General features: G+C 36.5%; 1 protein-coding gene across 7 annotated transcripts in view; it reads left to right on the forward strand.

Annotated features, from left to right (window-relative positions):
* Positions 1 to 22,069, forward strand: part of LOC128858392 (integrin alpha-PS2) — a 135,841-nt gene extending 113,772 nt beyond the window's left edge. For 6 of the 7 annotated variants that reach the window (XM_054094633.1, XM_054094632.1, XM_054094631.1 and 3 more), the window contains exons 7-14: positions 1,834 to 1,882; positions 8,554 to 8,628; positions 13,900 to 14,288; positions 14,356 to 15,239; positions 15,337 to 15,580; positions 15,640 to 15,809; positions 15,881 to 17,894; positions 20,503 to 22,069. In XM_054094633.1, coding sequence (XP_053950608.1) covers positions 1,834 to 1,882; positions 8,554 to 8,628; positions 13,900 to 14,288; positions 14,356 to 15,239; positions 15,337 to 15,580; positions 15,640 to 15,809; positions 15,881 to 17,894; positions 20,503 to 20,592 — 3,915 coding nt within the window. In that variant the 3' untranslated portion in view covers positions 20,593 to 22,069. The remainder of the gene's footprint in view (positions 1 to 1,833; positions 1,883 to 8,553; positions 8,629 to 13,899; positions 14,289 to 14,355; positions 15,240 to 15,336; positions 15,581 to 15,639; positions 15,810 to 15,880; positions 17,895 to 20,502) is intronic. The other variant, XM_054094637.1, reaches the window with a different exon arrangement.
* The last annotated feature ends 674 nt before the right edge of the window (positions 22,070 to 22,743 follow it).

A 22,743-nucleotide genomic window follows, 5' to 3' on the forward strand; every position in this document is an offset into this window, starting at 1 on the left:
AACTGGTATATTTGGTATTAGCTTTGGTACCTTGACTGACTGCATGTTTGGCCAATTTACCGGGCAAAATTAAACGTACAGCATTGAATTTCGCGACTGGTGATGCGACGCTTCCGCAGCAATACGTTCAAAGATGTAATTCACAAAACGATTCATAATGCTCGTGGCATTGGATGAAATACCGACATCAGGATGTACTTGCTTCAACTCTTTGTAGATGTAGGTGGCAAGTTGACATTTTTTTTTGCAAATGTCCAGGTCTGGTAGCTAGGCGCTTTAGGTTCTTGGGTACCTTTCGCGGATAGCCTGAGCCAGCTCTCCAGCCCAGATCCTTTTTTTCTCCTTCACTACATCAACATCACTAGATGGTTGTAGATGGTTTCTTTTCCTTTAAGTTTTTGAAATTTCTCGCAAGTAGTGCTTCACATTATGGTATCAAAACGACACCCTATTTCTATTTTTAATGATGGTACTTTGCCATTTGCATTGAAAGCAAGTGAAGACTGACTACAGAAATGATCCTGTGAAGTATAGGCGGCCGCCGTAGCCGAATGGGTTGGTGCGTGACTACCATTCGGAATTCAGAGAGAGAACGTAGGCTCGATTCGCGGTGAAAGGCCGAAATGAAGAAAAATAGCGGTCGCTAATAGCGGTCGCCCTTCGGCAGGCAAACCTCCGAGTGTATTCCTGCCATGAAAAAGCTCCTCATCAAAAATATCTGCCGTTCGGAGTCGGCTTGAAACTGTAGATCCCTCCATTTGTGAAACAACATCAAGACGCACACCACAAATAGGAGGAGGAGCTCGGCCAAATACCCAAAAAGGGAGTACGCGCCAATTATATATATTAGGGTCCGCCATATAACTTTACGGAATTAAAAATGCTATAAAAAAGAAACTACTCATTATTTTTCCAAACTGTTTTTTTTATTTTGAAGTACGATCCTTCCGGTTGATGATGGAACACAACTTCATTCATATGGCTGCCTCGGCTAGCCAGGCACCATCCCATACGATCGGTACAATTTTTCAACACATTTTCGATTGTATGCGGCTGTATTTCAGCTATGACATCGCGTATGTTGGTCTTCAGTGCATCAATTGTGGCTAGTTTGTTGGCATAACACTGGTCTTTGACGGCACCCCAAAGATAATAATCCAACGGCGTCAAATCGCAGCTCCGAGGCGACCAAACGATATCAGAATTTGTTGGAACCAAATTTCACCAATATCCTCCTCTTCAATTTCTCGGAACAAAAATTCGTTCAACATGGCCCGGTAACGCTCTCCATTGACGGTTACGGCCACTCCTCGCTCATTTTCGAAGAAAAATGGACCAATGATGCCTCTCGACCAAAATCCGCACCAAACAGTGACTCGTTGTGAATGCATCGGCTTTTCTTCGAGTGCGTGCGGGTTTTCTGAGCCCCAAATGCGGCAATTTTGCTTGTTAACATACCCGCCGAGATGGCAATGAGCTTCATCCCATTGCCGTACGTAATTTTCGTACAGATTCTGCAACATTACCATGATTTTCTAAGTAATGTCGCAATATTTCCCAGCGCTCTTTGAGCGTATACACAACCATTTTCGTTCAGCGGAAGAATAAAACTAATTTTCTGTCAAATCAAATGACATCTAAGTGTTACCATTCTTCAAGTAATAACTAGTTCAAATCCGCAACGATAGATGGCGGGCCCTGTATATGTAGTATATATATACTCTTGCCATTTAACCTACCTACCTACCCATGGGGCGGAAGTCGAAGTTCACTCGGTCTCTAGTTTACGATATAATTAAGTCTCCATAATAATTAAGTCCTTTTTCATTTCAGCGCGGTGAACGTTTATATATCGGTGCTCCAGGCAGCTGGTATTGGCAAGGTAAGTCATTTGTTAATAGTGCTCGACAATATATTTTATTTCGTATAAAGATTTCAAGTAGTTAATTTGAATTAATGAATATTCTTAATGTATGAATCTAAAGTAAATTATATCCCTTTTTCATTGTTGTTAAGCGTTGAGTGTCCTCTGCGCAAAATTTAACTTAATGTGGAATGCTCAATATTTCCCCACACAAATATTTTTAAATTAATTATATCTTATCATATGTAATAAAAATATTTGCTAGTATGTTAAAAACTACCAATTAAAGAGCAGTTCAGCTTTACAATATTTAGAAAGTTTAATTTTGAATTTGCTAAATATTTACCATAAAAACCCAACTCCAACAAAATTACATCTAAATACAACTCCAAGCCGACCCACACAATACTACAACTGACAAATATAATTTAAATTCATATTTAGTAAACACACATGCATACAAACATATACATATGTAGGTATTATAAGTAGAATAGCGGGCTATTTAAATATTAATAAACAAATTTTTTTTTTTAAATCTTAGTCTTACCTTCAAATGTTTATTACTCGTAGTAGTTGTTACTTATTCGCATATTTTGTGCAGTAGGGAGTAATTTTAAGTATTTATTGCGAATGCTTGTGAGAACTAAACGCAACCAGGTACTGCCTGTGTATATACATACGTAAATTTCTACGTAAAGCTGTAAATGTATGAATCTATGTATTTGTATGCCTAGATGTAGCCAACGGATCTAAGAACGCATGCGTCCGTTGAGAAGTAAAAAAATACTTTTTTTAGTTTGGTATTATTTTTTTCTGCCCATATTTGTATGTATGTGTACGAATATGTTATATGCAGTATCACGTTGATGCATAATTTGTGGCATAAAACGCGATTATCGTGATCCTGCTGTATTAGTAATGCATGCGCATTTATTGTTGTTGGTGTTTTTATCTTTGTCATATTGTCGTGCCACAACAGGAACAAAATATCGCCTAATATAAGCATAGATGAACATACTCGTACATATTTAGGTGCAAGTATATTTGTGGTACACAGCAAGAAATCTGTTTGGTGCTATTCGAATGGTGAAAAAAAGATGAAAAAAGGATACCCAGATGCTATACTTAAAGTGGATTAAAGTGATTTTTGTTTTTTTTTTTGTTTTTAATTTCGAGAGATATCCCAATGCAATGCTTGAGTGTGTTTGTAAAGCCGTTGAAGGAGTTATTTTTGAATATTTTAACGGACATAGCAATTTTAAGATGAAAGGGTTTTGGAACAGCGGTAGTAAAAACTCCGCAAAAGCTGCATCTTCATGTGGAGACAACATAATGGTGCATTCGTTGAAGGTTGTACTGAAAATCGACTTAAAATTGTCAACGAAATACTAAGCTATGTACGTACGATTGTTTAGAGCAGCTTTGAAAAAAAATTTAGAACTTTTTGATCATCATTAAACACGATGTCGAGAATGAAGAGGGGGGACAACATCAGACCTTTTCCCAACTCTCAGCGATTATGAAGGAAAACGGTGTTTTACGTGTTAAATGAGCAGGCAGAATTCTGCTGCCGAATCACTGATGATGTGGCAGCCGAAGTCACTCTCGCAATTTTGCTTCGGATGGCCAAGCCTGGTAATCTATTGTCCTCGATTATTAACCGTTTTTTAAAGTACTTCGAGAACTGGTGAAAGCACCAAAAAAAAAGCTTTCGAAACCATAAAGGAAATCATTTAAAATATCACCGGGAGCACTGAATCAGCAGTTAATAATCTAATAAACCTATAAACCACATTTGGGAACTATAATAAAAAAATGTGAAAAGCTACAGCGAAAGCATTAAAGTGAGTGCTGAGAATCATCAACAAACTTCACGTAAAAGTTGAATGAAAGCACTGGTATCAACTGTTGGAAGCAAACGCGCCAGAATCAGCTTAGTAAGCGCCAGTTTTAAAGCGGTTATACAAGTTACTATAGATAACGGTAATAAATCAAGATTTCGAAATCACAAAATAAAACTTGCAAAGTATGGAAATCAGATCTGAAAAGCTTCTGTAAAATACGATCAGCAAAAACAAACACCTAAAAACGAAGCAAAAGCTTTGGAAAAACAATGGCCATTATATCGTAGATCAAAAATAACTCTTAGCACACACCCTTTATTGGGTGTTTGACCGAGCGCGCCTCTTCCTATTTTTGGCAGAAACCCACTCAGAGGCTTACCATTGCCTGTCAAGGGACGAACGTTGTTCGAAAAAACCTTTTCGATCATTTGGTGTTTGATGCTCGGAGATTCGAACCTACCGCGCACTTCAGAATGGTTGTCACGCCCAAACCATTCGGCTGCGACGGCCGTTCAGTTGCTAAGAAAAATGTGCGTTTTGTGTGCATTAATTTGTTGCCGTTGATGTCAAACATTGGCTATGGGAACTTAAACTCCGTTTTCGAGAGGAAAAGCCAGTGAGCTAACGTGTCTTATTAATGCCTTATTATCTCTGCGCAAGACACAAGAATTTTTTACTGAACTGAGAGTGGTTTCACCAGACGATAATTCATAGTTACACCTTGCCATTATCTGTTCAACTGTTCAAGTTAGTGTCATAATATATCGTTATTTATTATGAGGAGGCATTTGAATGGATGTGAAGAGAATTTAATGGGTTCATATGAAATTGGATAAAGTAATTGAAATCTAGAAATAGGCTTGGCCTTGCAATCAATTAACAAACGTAAATGACTTTTTGAATCACCTGTTAGCGGAAAAGCGTTCAGCTGCCGGGAGCTAAAGTAAAAGGAATTAATATAAACTTGAACAAAATCAGAGAACGTTGGCAAAATTTCGTCTTGCAATCTCTATTAAACCTATGTACCTGGGAATTCTAAGAGCGTATTTACAGTACTTTGCTTTCCTTCTTCCTAACTTCGATGGCGGAATCAAGAAAAAAAATATATATAATATATATAAAGAAAACTGGCTTTTACAAAAGGCACTGAGTCGCAGATATGCTAATAAAGTCGCCTGTAAAACTAGTGGAAGAAATCAAGAATTCCGATATCGCACTGATACTAATTAGCCAGCGTGGAAAGCCAATGGCGAATCTCTCTTGCTAAAAAATGCTAACTAACGAACCTTCGAGGCTTAGATAGAAATCTCCTAAAAAAGATTTAAGGACGTTCGCGTGACGGCAATGGCAAATGTCGCAAACCTCGGAACAATAAGCTGTGTGAGCGCCCATCAAGAATAATTAGAAAAATGAGTTGTGTTAAACTAGAAAGACGAATTATCAATTAAAATCTGAGACTAACTAATTGAATGTACAACCTCCTCTTTGGCAATAACCAACCAAGCTCGAAAGAGTGGAACTGAAAAAGCTTAAAGGAGTTGCTTACACTTATTTAATTGAAATTTTAGTGAGGCACGTACGGAAAGCGCTTGTGAAGCTTTATACAAAAATCTTAATCGAACAGTTGATTGAAAACACTGAAAAAAGCTTTAGCATATTTTGTTACTATTTCATAAGCTAAAAAAATATTTGTGTAAATAAGTGGTTATTTAAGATTGGGTGTTGTACAGACTACCTTAAGCAGCAATAAGCTAGGCTTATTTCTAATCAGTTTACCTAAGCACTGACATGCGTAGTAGCACAAATTTATGGACTTTTGGTAAAACAACAATCATTGAAGGTCTTTTAAGAAAAATTGCAAATTTGTTAGTCAATTATTTTAAGATGTGTAATAAAGATACTGCTCTCATCATTGTTAAAAGTTTAAATGTAAAAAATACCCAAATATTACCGAGACAATTTTAATGGTTCTGCCTCTAGTATTACGATAGTTATAAAAACAAATAATATTGTTGATAATATTCAAGTTATAATAGAATTTGTACATAATCTTTTTAAATATTTTTTTACTTTTTTCTCACTAATCACTTCTTAAATATATTCTCGGTGTTAAAAATAATAATGTAAGGGTCGTTTTCTCACCTTACCAATCGGTTACTAACCGATTCGATAAATTGCTGCTCAGTTTAAAGTCCTCTTTGACCTTTTTGTTTTCTCAACAACCAGTCAAATAAAAAAGATTAAATTTCGAAACAACGGCAACGAAAGAGTAATTTATTTTAAAAATCCAATTAGAACTTAAATGGACTAACAGTGGTTTGCTGTAAAAAAAAGAAAAAAAAGAACTTAGCTAAAAAATTTTGAATAATCTTTTAAATAATCAAGTAAAGTTTAATAAGCGCTTGAAAAAAACGGAAAATGCGTTTACACGGCACAAAAAAGGTCGCCTGTAAAGTTAGAGCTTAATTGAGAAAACGGCCCTTAGACTTATTGTATTAACTCTAATTATTATATTAATATTTACTTCGAATATAAGTCATTGAAGGGTGGGCCATCGGCTGGTTTATTTTTATATCAGTTTTTTTTTTTTTAACTTAAAAATTTCAGTTAGCAACCAGCATAAAAATGATCCTAATTCTATAAAAACTTATGATAAGGGCATGTGATATCGTATGAAAGAAGAATAAGAGAATTTCAAAATATTTTATTTTCAAAATCCTTTCCCAAAAATGTAAAATGTTTTCTTACTTTTCGTCTAGAAAATTTTCATGGGATTTATGCTACAAAAAAATTACAATAAAGGCCGTTGTCGCCATCAAAAGAAGAACAAAAATTTGAAAAAAAAAAATTTCAAAAACTAATGTGGCTAGAAAAGTTAGAGGTTAGTTTGAAAAAGATTTTTTTCACATAATTCTCAAGAATTGTTATGAAAAATATATTTTTCAAATGTTCACATTTTTTGGCAAGGATTGCCATCAAAGCATATCGAATAGGTGGTAGAAGTAGGACAAAAGCAATAAGAGCAATGTGTTTTATTTTTTCTTTTGATCGCTAGAATGTCAAAATCTATTAACAAAGGTTACCAGTTTAGAGTAATTTAAACAAAATTTGACAATTTTGCCAAAAGTGCTACGCGCCAAGTGTAACGAAAAACTCGAACGTGATTGTCGAGAAGCCAGTGCTTTTACATGACAGTTGGGTCTGAATTTCGAATGGTAGCGTTATTGACCCTTTTTCTATGGCCATAATTGTCCAATTTCAATGTGTGAAAATTCAAACTAAGAACTTTGACGTTCTTTGGTTTGAGCAAGATGGCGTACCATGATTTACTATAAGTTGGCCTTCTCAGAGCTTTGGCTTAAGATCGTTGTACCTTTGCTTCTTCGCGGAATTGTCCCATCGAAATGTGAGGCATATTGGTCTGGCAGGATGGCCTACTGCTGGATTTGTAGTCGCAGTTATCACGTTTAAATGAAGTTAAAGTCTTTAAAGAAGTTTCAGTACTTGAAATGCTAAATTGAGTTGTTTTGGCTTAATTTGCTATTTAAGAGTGATGGGCAAGACTTTTCGTAAAATTCGTCTCAATGTAAAGGCGTGGAATCAATTGATTTAGCTAAATTTGCAGCGAAGCTGCAATATTTTCAATACTTCAACGGGATTATGTTAGCTCGATGTATCGAACACGACCAGCGCATCAAAGTTACGGTAGTAATTTGTAATGATTTCCAAACTTTGCGCAGTCGTGAATTTCGACATGGTAAACAAGGGCGGCTGCCGCAGCCGAATGGGTTGGTGCATGATTACCATTCATAATTCACAGAGAGAACGTTGGTTCGAATCTCGGTGAAACACCAAAACAAAACATTTTCTAAAAGCGGTCGCCCCTCGGCAGGCAATGGCAAACCTCCGAGTGTATCTCTGCCATGAAAAAGCTCCTCATAAAAAATATCTGCCGTTCGGGGTCGGCTTGAAACTGTAGGTCCCTCCATTTGTAGAACAACATCGAGACGCAGACCACAAATAGGAGGAGGAGCTCGGCCAAACACCCAAAAAGGGTGTACGCGCCAATTATATATATATACAAACAAGGAAGCTTAGAGTGACGTTTTGACGTTGTCAGGCGCTAAAAAAATTTAGAGAAATGTTAATATTTAAATACAAAATTATTACGTCTCTATTGAATCACGCCTTATTACACAATTAAACGGAAGGCTTACCATCTCTTATATATAAAATGTTAAAAATCAAACCAGTCTATGGTCCACCCTATAAAAATATTTGCAAAGTACGATGGCGCAGTTACAGGTTCAAAAAGAATTTTCAAAAAAAAAAAAAAAGCAGGTCATTAAGGTATTATTACACCCTGCTCTCAAGTCCTGCCACGCCGTTTATTCTTGCAAATATTTTCTACTAAATAAGTTGTTCCTAAGTGTACTTTTTGTCATATTTTTACAGTATTTATTAATTTATTTTATTGCTGTTATTTGTTTTTCTTCTCGTTTACTGCTCGGTTCTGCACTTTTTCTTCAAAAATCAAATAATCAAAAACAAAAAAAATATATAAACAAAAATTATTTATATAAAACTATAACTTCATACTGTCATTCTGTTGCGAATTGTTGTTGTTTTGTTGTTGTGCTATACTCAATCAACCAATCAACTTAATGAACCAACTAAATAAAAACCATTCAAATAAAAATAATTAATTAAAATATTAAAACAACCCCAAATACGACCAATTATTTTGAAAACTAATCAAACTCGTCGAATTCTGTTTTTGGCGGCCCCAACAAAAATTATAAAACAAATAAAAACATAACAAAAAAATCATTCCAAAAACAGGACAAGCCTACTCAATATCACCAGATGCAACCTTCCCATATAAGCCGCCTTTTTATCAGCCCTTCGGCACCGGAGGTAAAGAAATTAAAAATCGTAAAAATTCAAAACCAATTTAAAAAACAATCGTAATAAAAACACTAAAATAAATTACAAGCGAAAAAACATTCTATTCACAAATAATATTTGGTTAATTAAATGGCATTTGCTTCTTTTAAACTTTTGTTGCTTTGTTTTGGATAATACTTAAAATGAACTTACCATACATTCAAACATACCTACATATAAACTTACAAAATCTTGTATAAATGCGGTACAAGTAAATATGTAAATGGGCTTTTGTAATTTGCAATAAAACCGCTGCGGAATATCGCGCACTGCTTCTTTGTTGTTGTCGCTGCTGCTGTAATTGTCTTTTCGTCTGCCGTGTAATCATTTACTACCTACATATATACATACATACATGCATACATATGTATTTAGTAATTTGAACGCAAGGGTTCTGTGGCTCCATATTGTTGTTGGTTGTCGGTTTCGATACTAACTCAAAATTCTAAATTTATTACTTAGTCATAATTTTCGGTTTAAGTGCTTCTACATAAACTAAAGATAAAAAAAAAAAAAACAAAAACAAAAAATGTTTCAAAAATTTATTACTTTATTTAGTTTGGAATTTGGTGTTTGTAGTTTAAGAGTTGGCAGAACTTTTGTGTACAAATCAGTGTTTCAGTTTCGCACGTTAGGTGAAAGCTTACAGAACATTTTTGCAACGGTTCATGGTATGGAAACGTTCTCATGACATATTGGACCATAATCATCGCATTGCACAGACGCATTCTCATTTTTGAAAAACATACCATAAGTAAATTTAGTTTATTTATATGAAATTTCTTCCCGTATATTTGAGTTTTAAAAAAGGCTCAAATGGCTGGGTATTTTCTTACGGTTCCATTACTTTTCGCTATCCACCCAACAATGCAATTGATTAATTAGATCTAGGTTTTTAATACAAAGTGGCGCAAAATTAATCATCCCATAGGCAGGTTTATAATTTTCGCAAACGGCGTCGCACGTCAATCAAATAGTATTTAACACTTGTCAATTAGACAGCTGCAGTAGACAAACAGACAACCAATGGAGCGCGCGCAGGCCAAAATAAAGACTTCCATCCCCCAAAATCAGTTTTTTATTTAGTAAAAAAGCTATCCAAAAACAAAAGTGGATGATTAATTTGTAGCACCTTGTAGATGCCCACTAAAGTACAAATAAATTTAGGATGGATTTGAAGCGAATCAAGCACCACTCAATCGAACGCTGGTAAAACCGCAGTCCGAAATGTGAAGCATCGAGTTCTTTGGGTAAATATTATAAGATTTTAGAGTATGAGTTAATGCTGATTTGTAATTCCACAAAGAGCAGCGTCATTGTTAGAACTTCCAGCAGGGTTCAGAAGTTTTCGGGCATTTCTAAGAAAAAAAACTTTGCTGACAGGTGTTATTTTAAGCCATAAGTTCGGGTTATTATTAAACACAACGGCTACCCTCCTCTCCTCCAAGCGGAATGAACAGAGGAGTACGTACCGATGACGTACTGATCAATTTTGTTTCGACGGTGGTTCAAGAGAGATAGGAGTTTTTTAAGCGTCAAGATCTAAAAATAAGCAGTTAAAGAAAAAAATACCATCAGCTGAATAGAAATCTTGAGGTACGGCATCGTCAATCATTTATTTAGAACAGATAGTATCGCTTTTTTGATGGGGAAAAGGGAGATCAATATAACGCTGGAATGAAAATTATACTATTTTTACTAAGTTTTAAAAAAAGGCCTTGATACATGAGAAAAAATATTAATGTTGACTTCTGCCAGACAGAATGGTTTAGAAAGCAACCCTGGGATCAGTTTAATCATAAATATTGTTTTCTCCGATAAAGAATATAATTTTTTTTCAGTAAAACTCAATCTTCTGGATTACGATTAGTTTAGCTCTTATGGCCAAAGTAGTTTATTCAAGTTTTCTAAACACCCCAGATCTAGCCCTATCACCCAGTGATAGCAATTAATCATCATCACCATCAAACAACCCAGATAGGCCCTGAACAAATATTAATTGATCTGGTCATCTCTCATCGAGTAGTCTACATTAAATTCCATTAAGGGTGAGACAGATGGTTTTATTACTTTATAGCCATTTCTACTCAAAGCCTAAACTTCGAGCTTATACAACAGAGAAATATTTCTCGCAATATAGAGAGGGTTAAATTCGGCTAGGCTGCTGTGGAGGCGACAAATTAGAAGCATACCTTAAACCTAGATTGTGGGGCTTTCATAGAACAAGTGTCTCAAGGTTTCTAGCTCTTTTTTATTCCTGCAGACTTTTGCAGAAGTCATATTCAATCTTGAGTTAAAATCTTTCTCTTAATACATTTAGATGGAGATGTTTTGTTTGCCTCTTAAGGTTGCAGTCAAATATTCTTCTGTAATAGCTGACTTTCGGCCTTTCCAAACGCGTCTCGTGCTTCATTTTGGTCACATAAAATTGGTTGTACTGAAGAACCTAAAGTTAGTCCTTTTGTTAATGATCGTGACAGTTGATTAGCCTCAAGAGGTGGCATGAGCTATTGCACTTGAAAGCATCAGCCGGAGCTTAATATTATTTTTGTAAATACACTTTATTTCACCATCCTTTAAAATTAAAGTTTTTTTCCTAGAACCAGTTTTGTGAATTGACTTATACTTCGTTTAAAAGGCATATTGAGGAAGAACTCGTCCAACTCCACATCCTCATTGTTCGGTTTACTTTTCCAGGGCTTGTATAGTATAAATGTAGCTTAATCGCAAAGAATTTTCCTAAGAAAGTGGCAGGGCTAGCAGTGAGGTATGTACATATATTGAAGGTGGTAATATGCCAATCGAAGTATGCAGCCTTTCAAGCGGCTTAGCAGTTTCATTTTCAACTTTTCTTTTAAATTTATCAGAATAACTTGCTTCCACTGCTGTTATATTTTCTGGGTTCCAGCTGCCTATGCAGAGATCCATAGTTTCAATAATACAGCCCCGAAATTATTATAAAGGCATCACATATTGATAAGTTTTGACTACTTAGGTAGGGAGGTTTGGCAGCCGCATCGCACATAGAGACAACGATGCCACTTAGACCACAGAATGGGTCCGTTGTGAGCCGCGGGGGCTGGGCTACATTTCCCTTTCCATATTGAACCATCCTGAGCTTTTGACAAAGCTCCTGATACCTAAAGTGTATAGATTATCTATATTCGTTAAGAAGTAGGATTTTAAAAATCGGTTTCTGCTTCTGGCTAGAGCCGGGCATGTGCAAAAAAGGTGTTGAATTGTTTCCAATTCCTCATTTCTGCAGCTACGACAGAAATCATGCGTGTATACGCCTAGCAATTTCGCAGGTGTTAGCGCTAATCCATCACTGATTTGGAGAATTGATTAGTGCGTCCTTAATGAGAATCTTACAAGTTGCGAGAGGTATCTCCATAAAATTACTTATGTCTCGCATACAGGTACCTTCCCTTGCAAGTTGGTCTGCCCTACAGACTGACTACTTAGGTACTTCTTTATTTTCTAATGTCAATTATACTTTTAAGAAAATATAATTCATTCTATAACAAAGGCCTTAATGATCCAAGTTTCAAATTTTCTTCAATATATACAAAACTTCGACAAATTTTCATCAAAAATTCCACTTTTTTTTTAATTTGGGCAATCAGTTTTAATGCCCATTAGTATAATAAAGTTCAAGTTTGAAGTCGTTCAAAATTTTCGTTGATTTGTGGTATTTTTTTCTATGACTATGTTTCGCATTTTCTTCGTACAAAAAATGCCATGCGTTCGTTTTATGCAGCATTTAAGGCCAAGCGTCGTGAAAAGTAATTTAAGAAAAATAATAAAAAAATTTTAGCACGAATAGAGAGGATCTTGTCGAGAACGAATTATAATGAATTAGAAAGTTTAAACTTTTTGTTTTAGTCCGCATTTTGAAAATTTTTTCCTTATGAAATTTTTTGAGTCCGCAATTCGTCCATGGGTTACTACTTTCATTTAAACTGTGTATCGTTTTGTTTAATTGGTATACTTACTAGTTTTTAAAATAGTTTGCCGAATAGTTTGCATACAAAATTAATGATCTGAAGTAGGAAACATTCAGCGAAAAATTGTCAATTTAAAATTTGATCAACTAATTCTTTGCAGAGAAAAAGGCGAATATTTTTTAAAGACTTTTCTACCTGGCGTTCGAAGGTCACCACCGGAGTGATACAACTCAATCTTACCCCTGGAGTTAGCTAATTTTTAGTTAAAGACTGGGGTATTTCTCCGAAGAATAAAACTGGAAAATTGTGATTGAAAACTCGATAGGGCTTAGAAAGGCAAGCAAATTTCAAAAAAACTTATTAGGAAATTCAGATGAAATATCTCTTAAAAGGCAGCCAATATGAAGTCACATAATGTACAGCAAAAATAAGTGAGGACGGAAGGAATCATCCTGAAACGCACGCAATGGAAATCAGTGTAGAAGTTTTTCAATTAGACTTAGATGTTTATTTAAATTCAGAATTTCAGAAAAATTTTCAGCAGTTTTTATAGCTAAAAAAAACTTTTTTATTCGTTTCTTCAGCGAAAGTCTTTTAATTAAAATCTTATTATATATAAGAACAATATTAGCTTAAAGTAAATTGTTTAGTGTAGCTGGAACACTAACTAATATTTGCCAAATCAAATCAATTATTTATAATATGCAGAAGGTATTAGTACTAATTATTTTTACGAACATCAGAACATCAAAAATGTTTAATTTTTAATTTTCATAAAACCTAGTACATATAGTATTATATATCATACAATATTTCGTTTTACTTAATATAATACATATAATAGTAATGTCTAAGTACATCAAATTAGTTGGTGACTGTAACTCACGTATCTGTGGTGAAAAGCAATAACCGCTTAAGTCAACTTAACAAAGTGTTTTACAGATAGAACCTCATCCTCCTTGTGAGGGAAACATTTATTAAATATTTGCTTTCATGGTCTCGCCTTAGGCGCTTATTGCTTGTGACCATAGACATTCTTCTAACTTCCAATCAACTTTGGCTCTCGTTCAACTAACCAAAGTGGCATGCATCTAAACACAACATACATACATACTTGAATATTCAATTCTACCAACTTCACCTGCAATTGAACGCTTCTACTAACCGCTTTGAAAACTTAGAAACAAAAAATAATAAGAAAAAATGTACATAAGCCATACCACTATTTCAAAAATCTCTAAATCCAAATGACTAAAAGAATTCATGTTTATTTTTCTAATCAAACCCTCAACAGGTCAGACTTATTCATATGATGTCACGCGCCCGGAAAATCAAGTCTACTCAACTGCCGAGAGTAGCTCACAGGATGACGACTCCTATTTGGGCTACTCAATGATCACGGGCGATTTCGATGGTGATCGTGTCGAAGATATTGCCATTGGCATGCCACGTGGTGCCGGCTTACTCGGCAAAATCGTGGTCAATCACTGGAATATGACAAATATTTTCAATTTCACTGGCCATCAGATAGGCGAATATTTCGGCTATGCGTTGGCCACATGCGATGTGGATGGCAATGGTTTGGATGATTTGATCATTGGCGCGCCAATGTTCAGCGAACCGGGCAATGTGGAGGGCAAGTACGACGTGGGTCGTGTGTATATACTGCTGCAGAAGGAGAGCGTAAGTAGTGTAGGAAAAATTGGCGCATTTCCGCAATCTCATAAAATATTTATTTTGTTGTCCGTAGGGTGAGCGTTGGCCAATCGAGCATATCCGTGAAGGCTACAATACTAAGGGACGTTTCGGCTTGGCTCTCACCACACTCGGGGATATTAATCGTGATGGTTATGGTGATTTTGCGGTGGGTGCGCCCTACGATGGACCCGACGGTCGTGGTATTGTTTACATCTTTCATGGTTCACCTGCTGGCCCGCTGCTGAAGCCATCACAGATCATCAAAGCTGAAGATATTGTTGAGGGTGCACCATATCCACGCACTTTCGGCTTTGCGCTCTCTGGTGGTCTCGACATGGATGGCAATACATATCCCGACTTAGCTGTAGGCGCTTATGCATCCGATCAAGTGTTCATCTTCAAGTCACGTCCCGTTGCAGCAGTGAATGCTATGACCTCATTTGTGAATCAATCGAAGCTGATCAGTTTGGATGATCGCAAATGTCAGACGGTGCGTGATGGCAAACGTGTTGCATGTACCGAAATTATGACCTGTTGGAGCTATACCGGCGAATATTTGCCGGGTAGTTTGGAATTTGATGTATCTTGGGTATTGGATGCGAAGAAACCAAAGAAACCACGCATGTTCTTCCTGCTCGATGAAGGCAAAAATATACGCAATCTTTCGATCAGTTTACAATATGGCAAAACTTATTGCCGTAATGAAACGGTATATCTGCTGGACAATCTGCAAGATAAGCTAACCCCACTGGAGGTGGAAATGCGTTACGATTTGCGTAGCAGACAACGCATGGCACCGGTGATTAGACGTAAGCGTGACACACTAGAACCGGTTATTGATCAGAATCGTGAGATCATTTTGCGCGACGCCATCAATATACAAAAGAATTGTGGACTTGATAACATCTGTATACCCGATCTACAACTTGACATTGTGTAAGTATGCGAGTAGTGCACTAGAGCGCAGCAGTGGTCTCATGCGTAATTATGTTTTCGTATTTCCAATAATTCTTGCTTTATTTATCCTCGACAGCACTGTCGACAAGTATTTGCATGGCTCACGCAAGCCATTGGTTGTTGAGGTGACCGTGACGAATCGTAATGAAGATGCTTTCGAATCAGCTTTTTACATGGAGATGCCAAAAGATTTGGACTTTATTAAAATTGAAAACCTGGTCGAAAAAGTTGATACCCCCATTACATGTTCTGCGCCATCGGAAGCGAACAATTATACTCTGAAATGCGATCTTGGAAACCCGCTACCGGGACAGAAATTTGTGAGTTAAGTGGCAATTTATTCTCAATACTCTGCTAAATAAAACATTCCCTCTTGCAGGCGAAGTTCAATGTGATCATGTTGCCGTCGCAGCGACTCGGCATGTCACCGAGCTACCACTTCTATATGGAAGCCAACTCCACTAATTCTGAGATTGATGGCAACCGTCGAGATAATGTGGTAATCAAGAATGTCGACATATGGGTGGAGACTGATTTGGCTATTGAAGGGTAAGTCAATATAGGTACACGAGTTTTTCAATTTGTATTAACTTTACACTCTCGCCACTCTTTCTCTTCAGCGCTTCTCTACCAGACTTCCAGTTGTACAAAGCCTCCGATTACTTAGCAGTAGAAAATGCTACAAAAGAAGAAGATTTGGGTCCACAGGTGGTGCATCTGTATAATATACGGAACAACGGACCTTCATATATTGAAGAGGCTGTCATTCTCATACATTACCCCAATGAGACCGTGGGCGGTGATTTGTTGATGTATGTTCTCAACCAACCAGAGACGCACGGCAATATTGTTTGCGATCCACATCTCGCAGTCAATCCGCTCAGATTGAAGTTAGATAACAATTTGATGTACAAATCGTATCTTAGAGAACGTGGGGTGATTTTCACCACCGAAAGCACCAGTAGTAGCAGTAGCAGCAGCGGTAGTGGCTCAGTAACTTACAGTGGTGTGGAAAGGTCTGATGGCAGTAGCGCTGCTGGTACAGCTGTGACCATAGGGCGTGGCACCAAAGAATTGACACTCGAAGAGAAGAGACGTCTAGAGAAGGAGGATGAGCAGGAGGTGCCTGGCGATGCGTCGGCCACACATATTCAACGTGCGCACGAAGCAGCTGTATCGAGCTCACAAGCTAACTTTGGTGGTGGCGGTGGTGTTGGCACTGGTACAGGTGGCAACTACCACTGGTCTTCCTCATCATCATCATCCTCTGGTGGCAGTGGTGTTGGTGGTAGTGGTGCTGGTGGTCGTGGACCTATGGTCATAGTACGTACCAAGAATACCACGACTAGCTACGATGCCAGCGGTCGTCCACATGTTGTAGAGAGCAGCACAGAATACTCAACTGATCTGGATCAAGCAGGACAATATTACTCGCAACCATTGAATCAGAACCAACGCCAACACTCGGCCAATTATCAACAATCCGGCAGTTTCGCTCGTGATGGCGGACATGGCAACTACGAAGGCGTGCAGAGCACGCGTGGACATATACAAATGGCTGGTGCTGGTGGTAGTGCTCAACAACAGCCACCCATGTACTCGAATTACATTGGCTCTTCGGGTGGTGCCTATCGTCCCCATGAGCAGCAGCAGCAGCAGCACCAACAACAACAACAACAATACCAACAAAAGTCGTATCAGCCATACGATGCACGTCGCGGTTCAATTGCATCATCATCCAACTACAATACCCACAACAATTACGATAACTTTGGTGGTGTAGTTGGTGGTAGTAATTTTGACAAAGCTGCTTCAGGCGGACATGGCTTCCAGGCAGGTATGCTGGATTTGGGCACCATCAACCGTGATAACGTAGATAACGAATTGCGTCAACATGATGGACAATATGGCGGCAATACCGGCGCTTCCTATGGCTATCAGCAATCCTACACACGTCGCGTGCGCTCTCCGGCTGGCAATAAACCCTATTACGGCATGGAAAATGAAGACTACTACGATGAGGATGGTATTCAGCAGCAAGGTGTACAACAGCAGTCTTTCCGAGGAAGTGAACAGTTATCGCAGGCTCAGAAAGATGGCCGCACCTACCATCAATCATCCTCCAGCAGCGCAAATAGCTACTATAATGAGCAAGGTGGCCAGCATCAAGCTGGTCATAAGGCATCGTCATCATCTTCCTCATCATCACATTCTTCATTCTCATCGAGCTCTCAGCTACGCGAAGGCGAAAATGCTGAAGCTGAGGAATTGACCCAAATCGATTGGGTTTCTCCTTGCAAGGCGGCAAAATGCCAGACGTTGCGTTGTGTAGCAAAGAATCTTGCCAAGGACGATGGTGTTTGGGTGGCCATACGCATGCGTACGGTGGCTAAGACAATGGAGAAATTGGCCGGTAATTTGCCGCTGAATGTATCTACTATGGCAGCATCGAATGTGACACGACTGCCATATATTGGCGAACCAAAAGTACCCATCATAAAAACACATGAGATTTTCTACAAAGCGGTGCCAGAGCCAATTCCAGTACCTGATGTGGTACCACTGTGGGTGGTGGTGCTGGCGGCGTGTGCAGGTGCACTCATTCTGCTATTGCTGGTTTATTTGCTATATAAGGTGGGTGGCGTGCTGACGATGTTTTTCTGATGGAAATAATTAAGTGCACTAGCATTTTATGGACCTCTATTTGTGTCTTAAATGTTTATTGAGTTTTATTTTAATTAAATTAATTTATTTTTGTTATATTCCGTGGTCGTCTGTTATGTTTTGTTATATCGTATTTTGTTAATATTGTAATAGGACTATGAATAAGTTCGTGCGGTTTTACAACAGATGGCGTAACTTGATTATTATTCCATCGATCCACATTTCCAAACATTCATTGGAGAGCTACTGTCGTAAGGCACAAACGTCAGTATAAGTTTTTTATTTGAAGCGTAAACAACAATATTTTTACCACACTTGAAAATGTCGAATTTCGTGCCAAATAATGTGTTTTTGCGGGGAATTCTTCTTCATTAGAAGAAAAAAGCAGCCGAAAGTCATCGTATCTTGGTGGAAGTTTATGGTGAGCATGCTCTATCTGAGCGAACGTGCCAGAAGTGGTTTGCACGCTTTAAAAGTGGTGATTTTGGCTTGGAAGACGAAGAACGCGAGGGTGCGCCGCCAAAGTTCATGGATACCGAATTGGAGGAATTGCTCGATCAAGATCCGGCTCAAACGCAAGAAGAGGTTGCAAAAACTTTGGGAGTTGATCAATCAACCATTTCCAAACGTTTAAAAGCCATGGGAATGATCCGAAAGGTAGGCCATTGGGTGCCGTATGAATTGAAGCCAAGAGACGTTGAACGCCGTTTTATGGCATGCGAACAACCGCTTCAACGGCACAAAAGAAAGGGTTTTTTGCATCGAATTGTGACTGGCGATGAAAAGTGGGTCCATTACGACAATCCAAAACGTCGGGCAACGTATGGATGGCCATGCTTCAACATCGACGTCGGCGCAGAATATTCATGGCCTGAAGGTTATGCTGTGTATCTGGTGGGACCAGCTGGGTGTTGTGTATTATGAGCTACTGAAACCGAATGAAACGATTACGGGGGATGTCTACCGACGACAATTGATGCGTTTGAGCCGAGCACTGCGAGAAAAACGGCCGCAATACGCCGATAGACACGACAAAGTTATTTTGCAACATGACAATGCTCGGCCACATGTTGCACAAGTGGTCAAAACATACTTAGAAACGCTCAAATGGGATGTCCTACCCCACCCGCCGTATAGTCCAGACCTTGCGCCATCCGATTACTATCTCTTCCGATCGATGCAACATGGCCTGGCTGACCAGCACTTCCGTAATTACGATGAAGTCAAAAAATGGATCGATTCGTGGATTGCGGCAAAACCGACCGAATTTTTCACAAAGGGAATCCGTGAATTGCCAGAAAGATGGGAAAAAGTAGTAGTAAGCGATGGACAATATTTTGAATATTAAATTTGTAACCATTTTACGTCAATAAAGTTTCAAATTTCGAAAAAAACCGCACGAACTTATTCATAGTCCTATTAGTAATGTTATTAGTTATGAATAATTTAATTTAATTTAATTTTGTCGCTTTCCATTATTGCCTCACATCTCAAATTTCGCATTTAATTTCATTTTACTGCGTACAATTTGTGATACTCATTTTTAAATTTTATTTTTATGTTACTAATTCTATTTTATAATGCTATTTTATGTTATATTGTGCTATTTTATGTTATGTTTTTTTATGTTCTGTTATGTTATGTTATGGGAACTTCTATTATGTTGTATTTTGTTATAGTATGCACTCAATTGTCTTATTATTGTTTTCAATTAATATAATTTAATTCAAATTATTTTTTGCTTCATTCAATTCGCTTTATGCCATTTTTAACTTTCATCTCAAATGTTACACTTAATTTAATTTTATTACATACCATTTGCTTTAGACATTTTTAAAATTAATTTTTATTATACTAATTCTGTTTTATTATGCTTTGTTATGTTATGTTATGCTATGTTGCTTTATGTCCTGTTATGTTATGTTATGATATCTTATGTTATGTTACCTTATGTTGTACCATATTTTGTTATGTTTTGTTATTGATTATTTTACATTACTTAATTTAGTTCAATTTAATTTAACTTCTTTTTGTTTGATTTCATTTAATTTATTCAATTTTTGCCTTTCGTCTCAAATGTTGCACTTAATTTCATATTATTGCATACCATTTGTTTTAGACATTTTTGAATTTTATTTTTATTTTATTATGTTTTGTTATGTGAAGTCATGTTATGCTATGTTTTGTTATGTTATGTTATGCCAACTTATATTATGTTGTTTTTGTTATATTATGCACTAAATTGTCTTATTTTTGCTGATTTATTTCACTTGATATAATTTAATTCAAGTTTATTTAATTTAAATTACTTTTTGTTTCATTCATTTCGATTTATTCCATTTTTAACTTTGATCTCAAATGTTGCACTTAATTTTATTTTACTGCGTACCATTTGCTTTAGACATTTTTAAATTTTATTTTTATTTAAATTAATTTAATTTTATTCAACTTGCTTTTCTTTAATTTCATTCGCTTTATTCCTATTATTAATTATAACCTCACATTTTTCAATTCATTTCATTTAATTCGTCTTCTTCACCACTAATGGGTTTTTTCTCTTTCTCCAAATATTTTGCAGTGCGGCTTCTTTAATCGCAATCGTCCACGCGATCACTCTATGGAGCGACAGCCATTGCGAAATGGTTACCATGGCGACGAGCACCTGTGAGCACTATCTGTGGTCTCTCAGCCGCGAATCCCCACCAAATCTCAACGCATACTCGTACATATCATTTCTGATTCTTGTCCACTTTTCAAGGCAGCTTTGTATTGAGATTACCTTTTGTTGTAAGCGTAAACGTAGGCTGGCTCACTGCCGCTAATAACCGCGAAACGAGTACTTTACGACGAAATCGATGGTGCTTGAACGATGTAATGACATATTTCTGCAGCTGCGATCTGCTCATCATGTGCAGTAACTAACCAAAACGAAGCAAAATGGAGTAAAATATTTGGCTTCTAAAGTAATAAGTTTCTACATAAATATTAAAAACAAAAAAAAAAAAAAACAAAGTGTAACAGCGTCTTCTTTTTAATTTTTTACAATTAATTATAAAATATTTTATAAATAATTTACTATCTTTGCTAGTCACGAAATTCACTGTTGCCCTCTCTTCAAGCTGAGAAAAAGTAGACCAAAAGGATTTCGAGTTGAGGAGAAGAGAGCGCAGTAACGACAAAAATGTGCTTTTAACATTTTTATCGAAGCTTTTAATAAACTGTAAATAATATATACATATTACTAATTAAAAAAACAAAACCTGTTAAATGAAATAAGTAATATCGAAACACTCTAATGTTGCCTTGTATATGATAAAAAGAATTTATTGAACAAAAATAACTATTTAATGCCGTTATGAAAGCGAAAAGTGCTAATATTAATTTTACTAATGTTAAATATCAACAAAACAAAAACAACAATAAATATAACGTTGTGAATGTGTACATTTGCGCGTATGTGAGTGCCTGTATGTGTGCGTGTGCTTGTATAGTAATGTTAAAAAGTAAGTTTAACTCAATTGCATTACAACTAGAAAAAAATAATAGTAATAATAAATAAATGATCAGAATCGAAAATACGATAGGAATACGAACTTCAAGAGAAAAAGTATATTAACAAAGTAATTTAATTTTTATGTGAACTAACCCTTTTCGCTATGTGTAAATACAAAGGAAAGCTGTATAAATATACTGTTATTTGGCTTCAATTTAAAGCACTGCCTTTGTTTTAAAAATACAATAATAAATAATTCGAAGGAAATTAAATTGTTAGGAATACTCGTATAAGCAAAAAATCTGCTTTCTTTTATAAGACCTACCGAATCTCTTGCTTAAACTATTTACCGTTAGTGAAAAGAAATACATTTACCTTACATAATGAAATGTAGATTAAAACTCTCATATTTAATGCAATGAAAAAGTGAGCGATTTTAACAGTTTAATTTAATTTTATAGTTTGCATGGTTATATAAAAAAATTCAATTTTTTATAAAAAATAAACTATTTTTGCTTACACTTTTTTATGTTTATTTAACTCTCAGCACTGAACAGGCTGGCTTTATTAATTTATTAACTGTACTTATTAATTGCAGATATTTTAATTTTAAGTCTAATAAAAATACAGTGTGAGTTTATTTTATATAAAAAAGATTAAATGTTAAAGTTAAACCAATAAAACTATTTTTGTGTAATAAAAGAAACATATTTTTCTTTGTGCAGTTAAATGGTGCCACTCATAGTAAATAAGTAAGTATCCGAAATGAGAAAATGTGATTTATTGAAAACTGTTAAATGCCCGCGACGCCGTTTATTTATTTATGCGCTGTCATCAAAGACTCTGCTACTTTTGAAAAGCTGGGCGAAATGCTAATTGGCCTATAATCATTACCTTCGGTGGCGATATTTCTTTTAGGTGACAGGAAAAACCACAGCCTTTTTCCACTCCATTCGGAAACTCAAAGTTGTGCGAGTGTACTAAAAATAAATGACATACCGTGGATATCCCATCTTCATCAATAACATTAGACTTGACGCTCATTGCGGATTTTGAAGCTTCCGTTTCAGTTGCCCCATTAAATTGAACATTTTCTTTTTGTGTCAATTGGCTATGAGAAGTTCCGAGTTAGAAATCTGTTGTGACTTTAATATTGAGGCTATTCAGTTTGCGCCATAAATCCTTTGAATTAAGTTGGAGTTACAGTAAAACCACATCACTTGGCTTGAAATGGTGCTAGCTTTGTTTCTGGCAATTTTGTATTACGACCAAGCAAGGCCAGTGTTTGCTCCTAAATAAATTAGTGGCACATTGTTCACAAAAAAA

This window comes from Anastrepha ludens, chromosome 3 (assembly GCF_028408465.1).
Source record: "Anastrepha ludens isolate Willacy chromosome 3, idAnaLude1.1, whole genome shotgun sequence".
Classification (NCBI taxonomy): domain Eukaryota; kingdom Metazoa; phylum Arthropoda; class Insecta; order Diptera; family Tephritidae; genus Anastrepha; species Anastrepha ludens.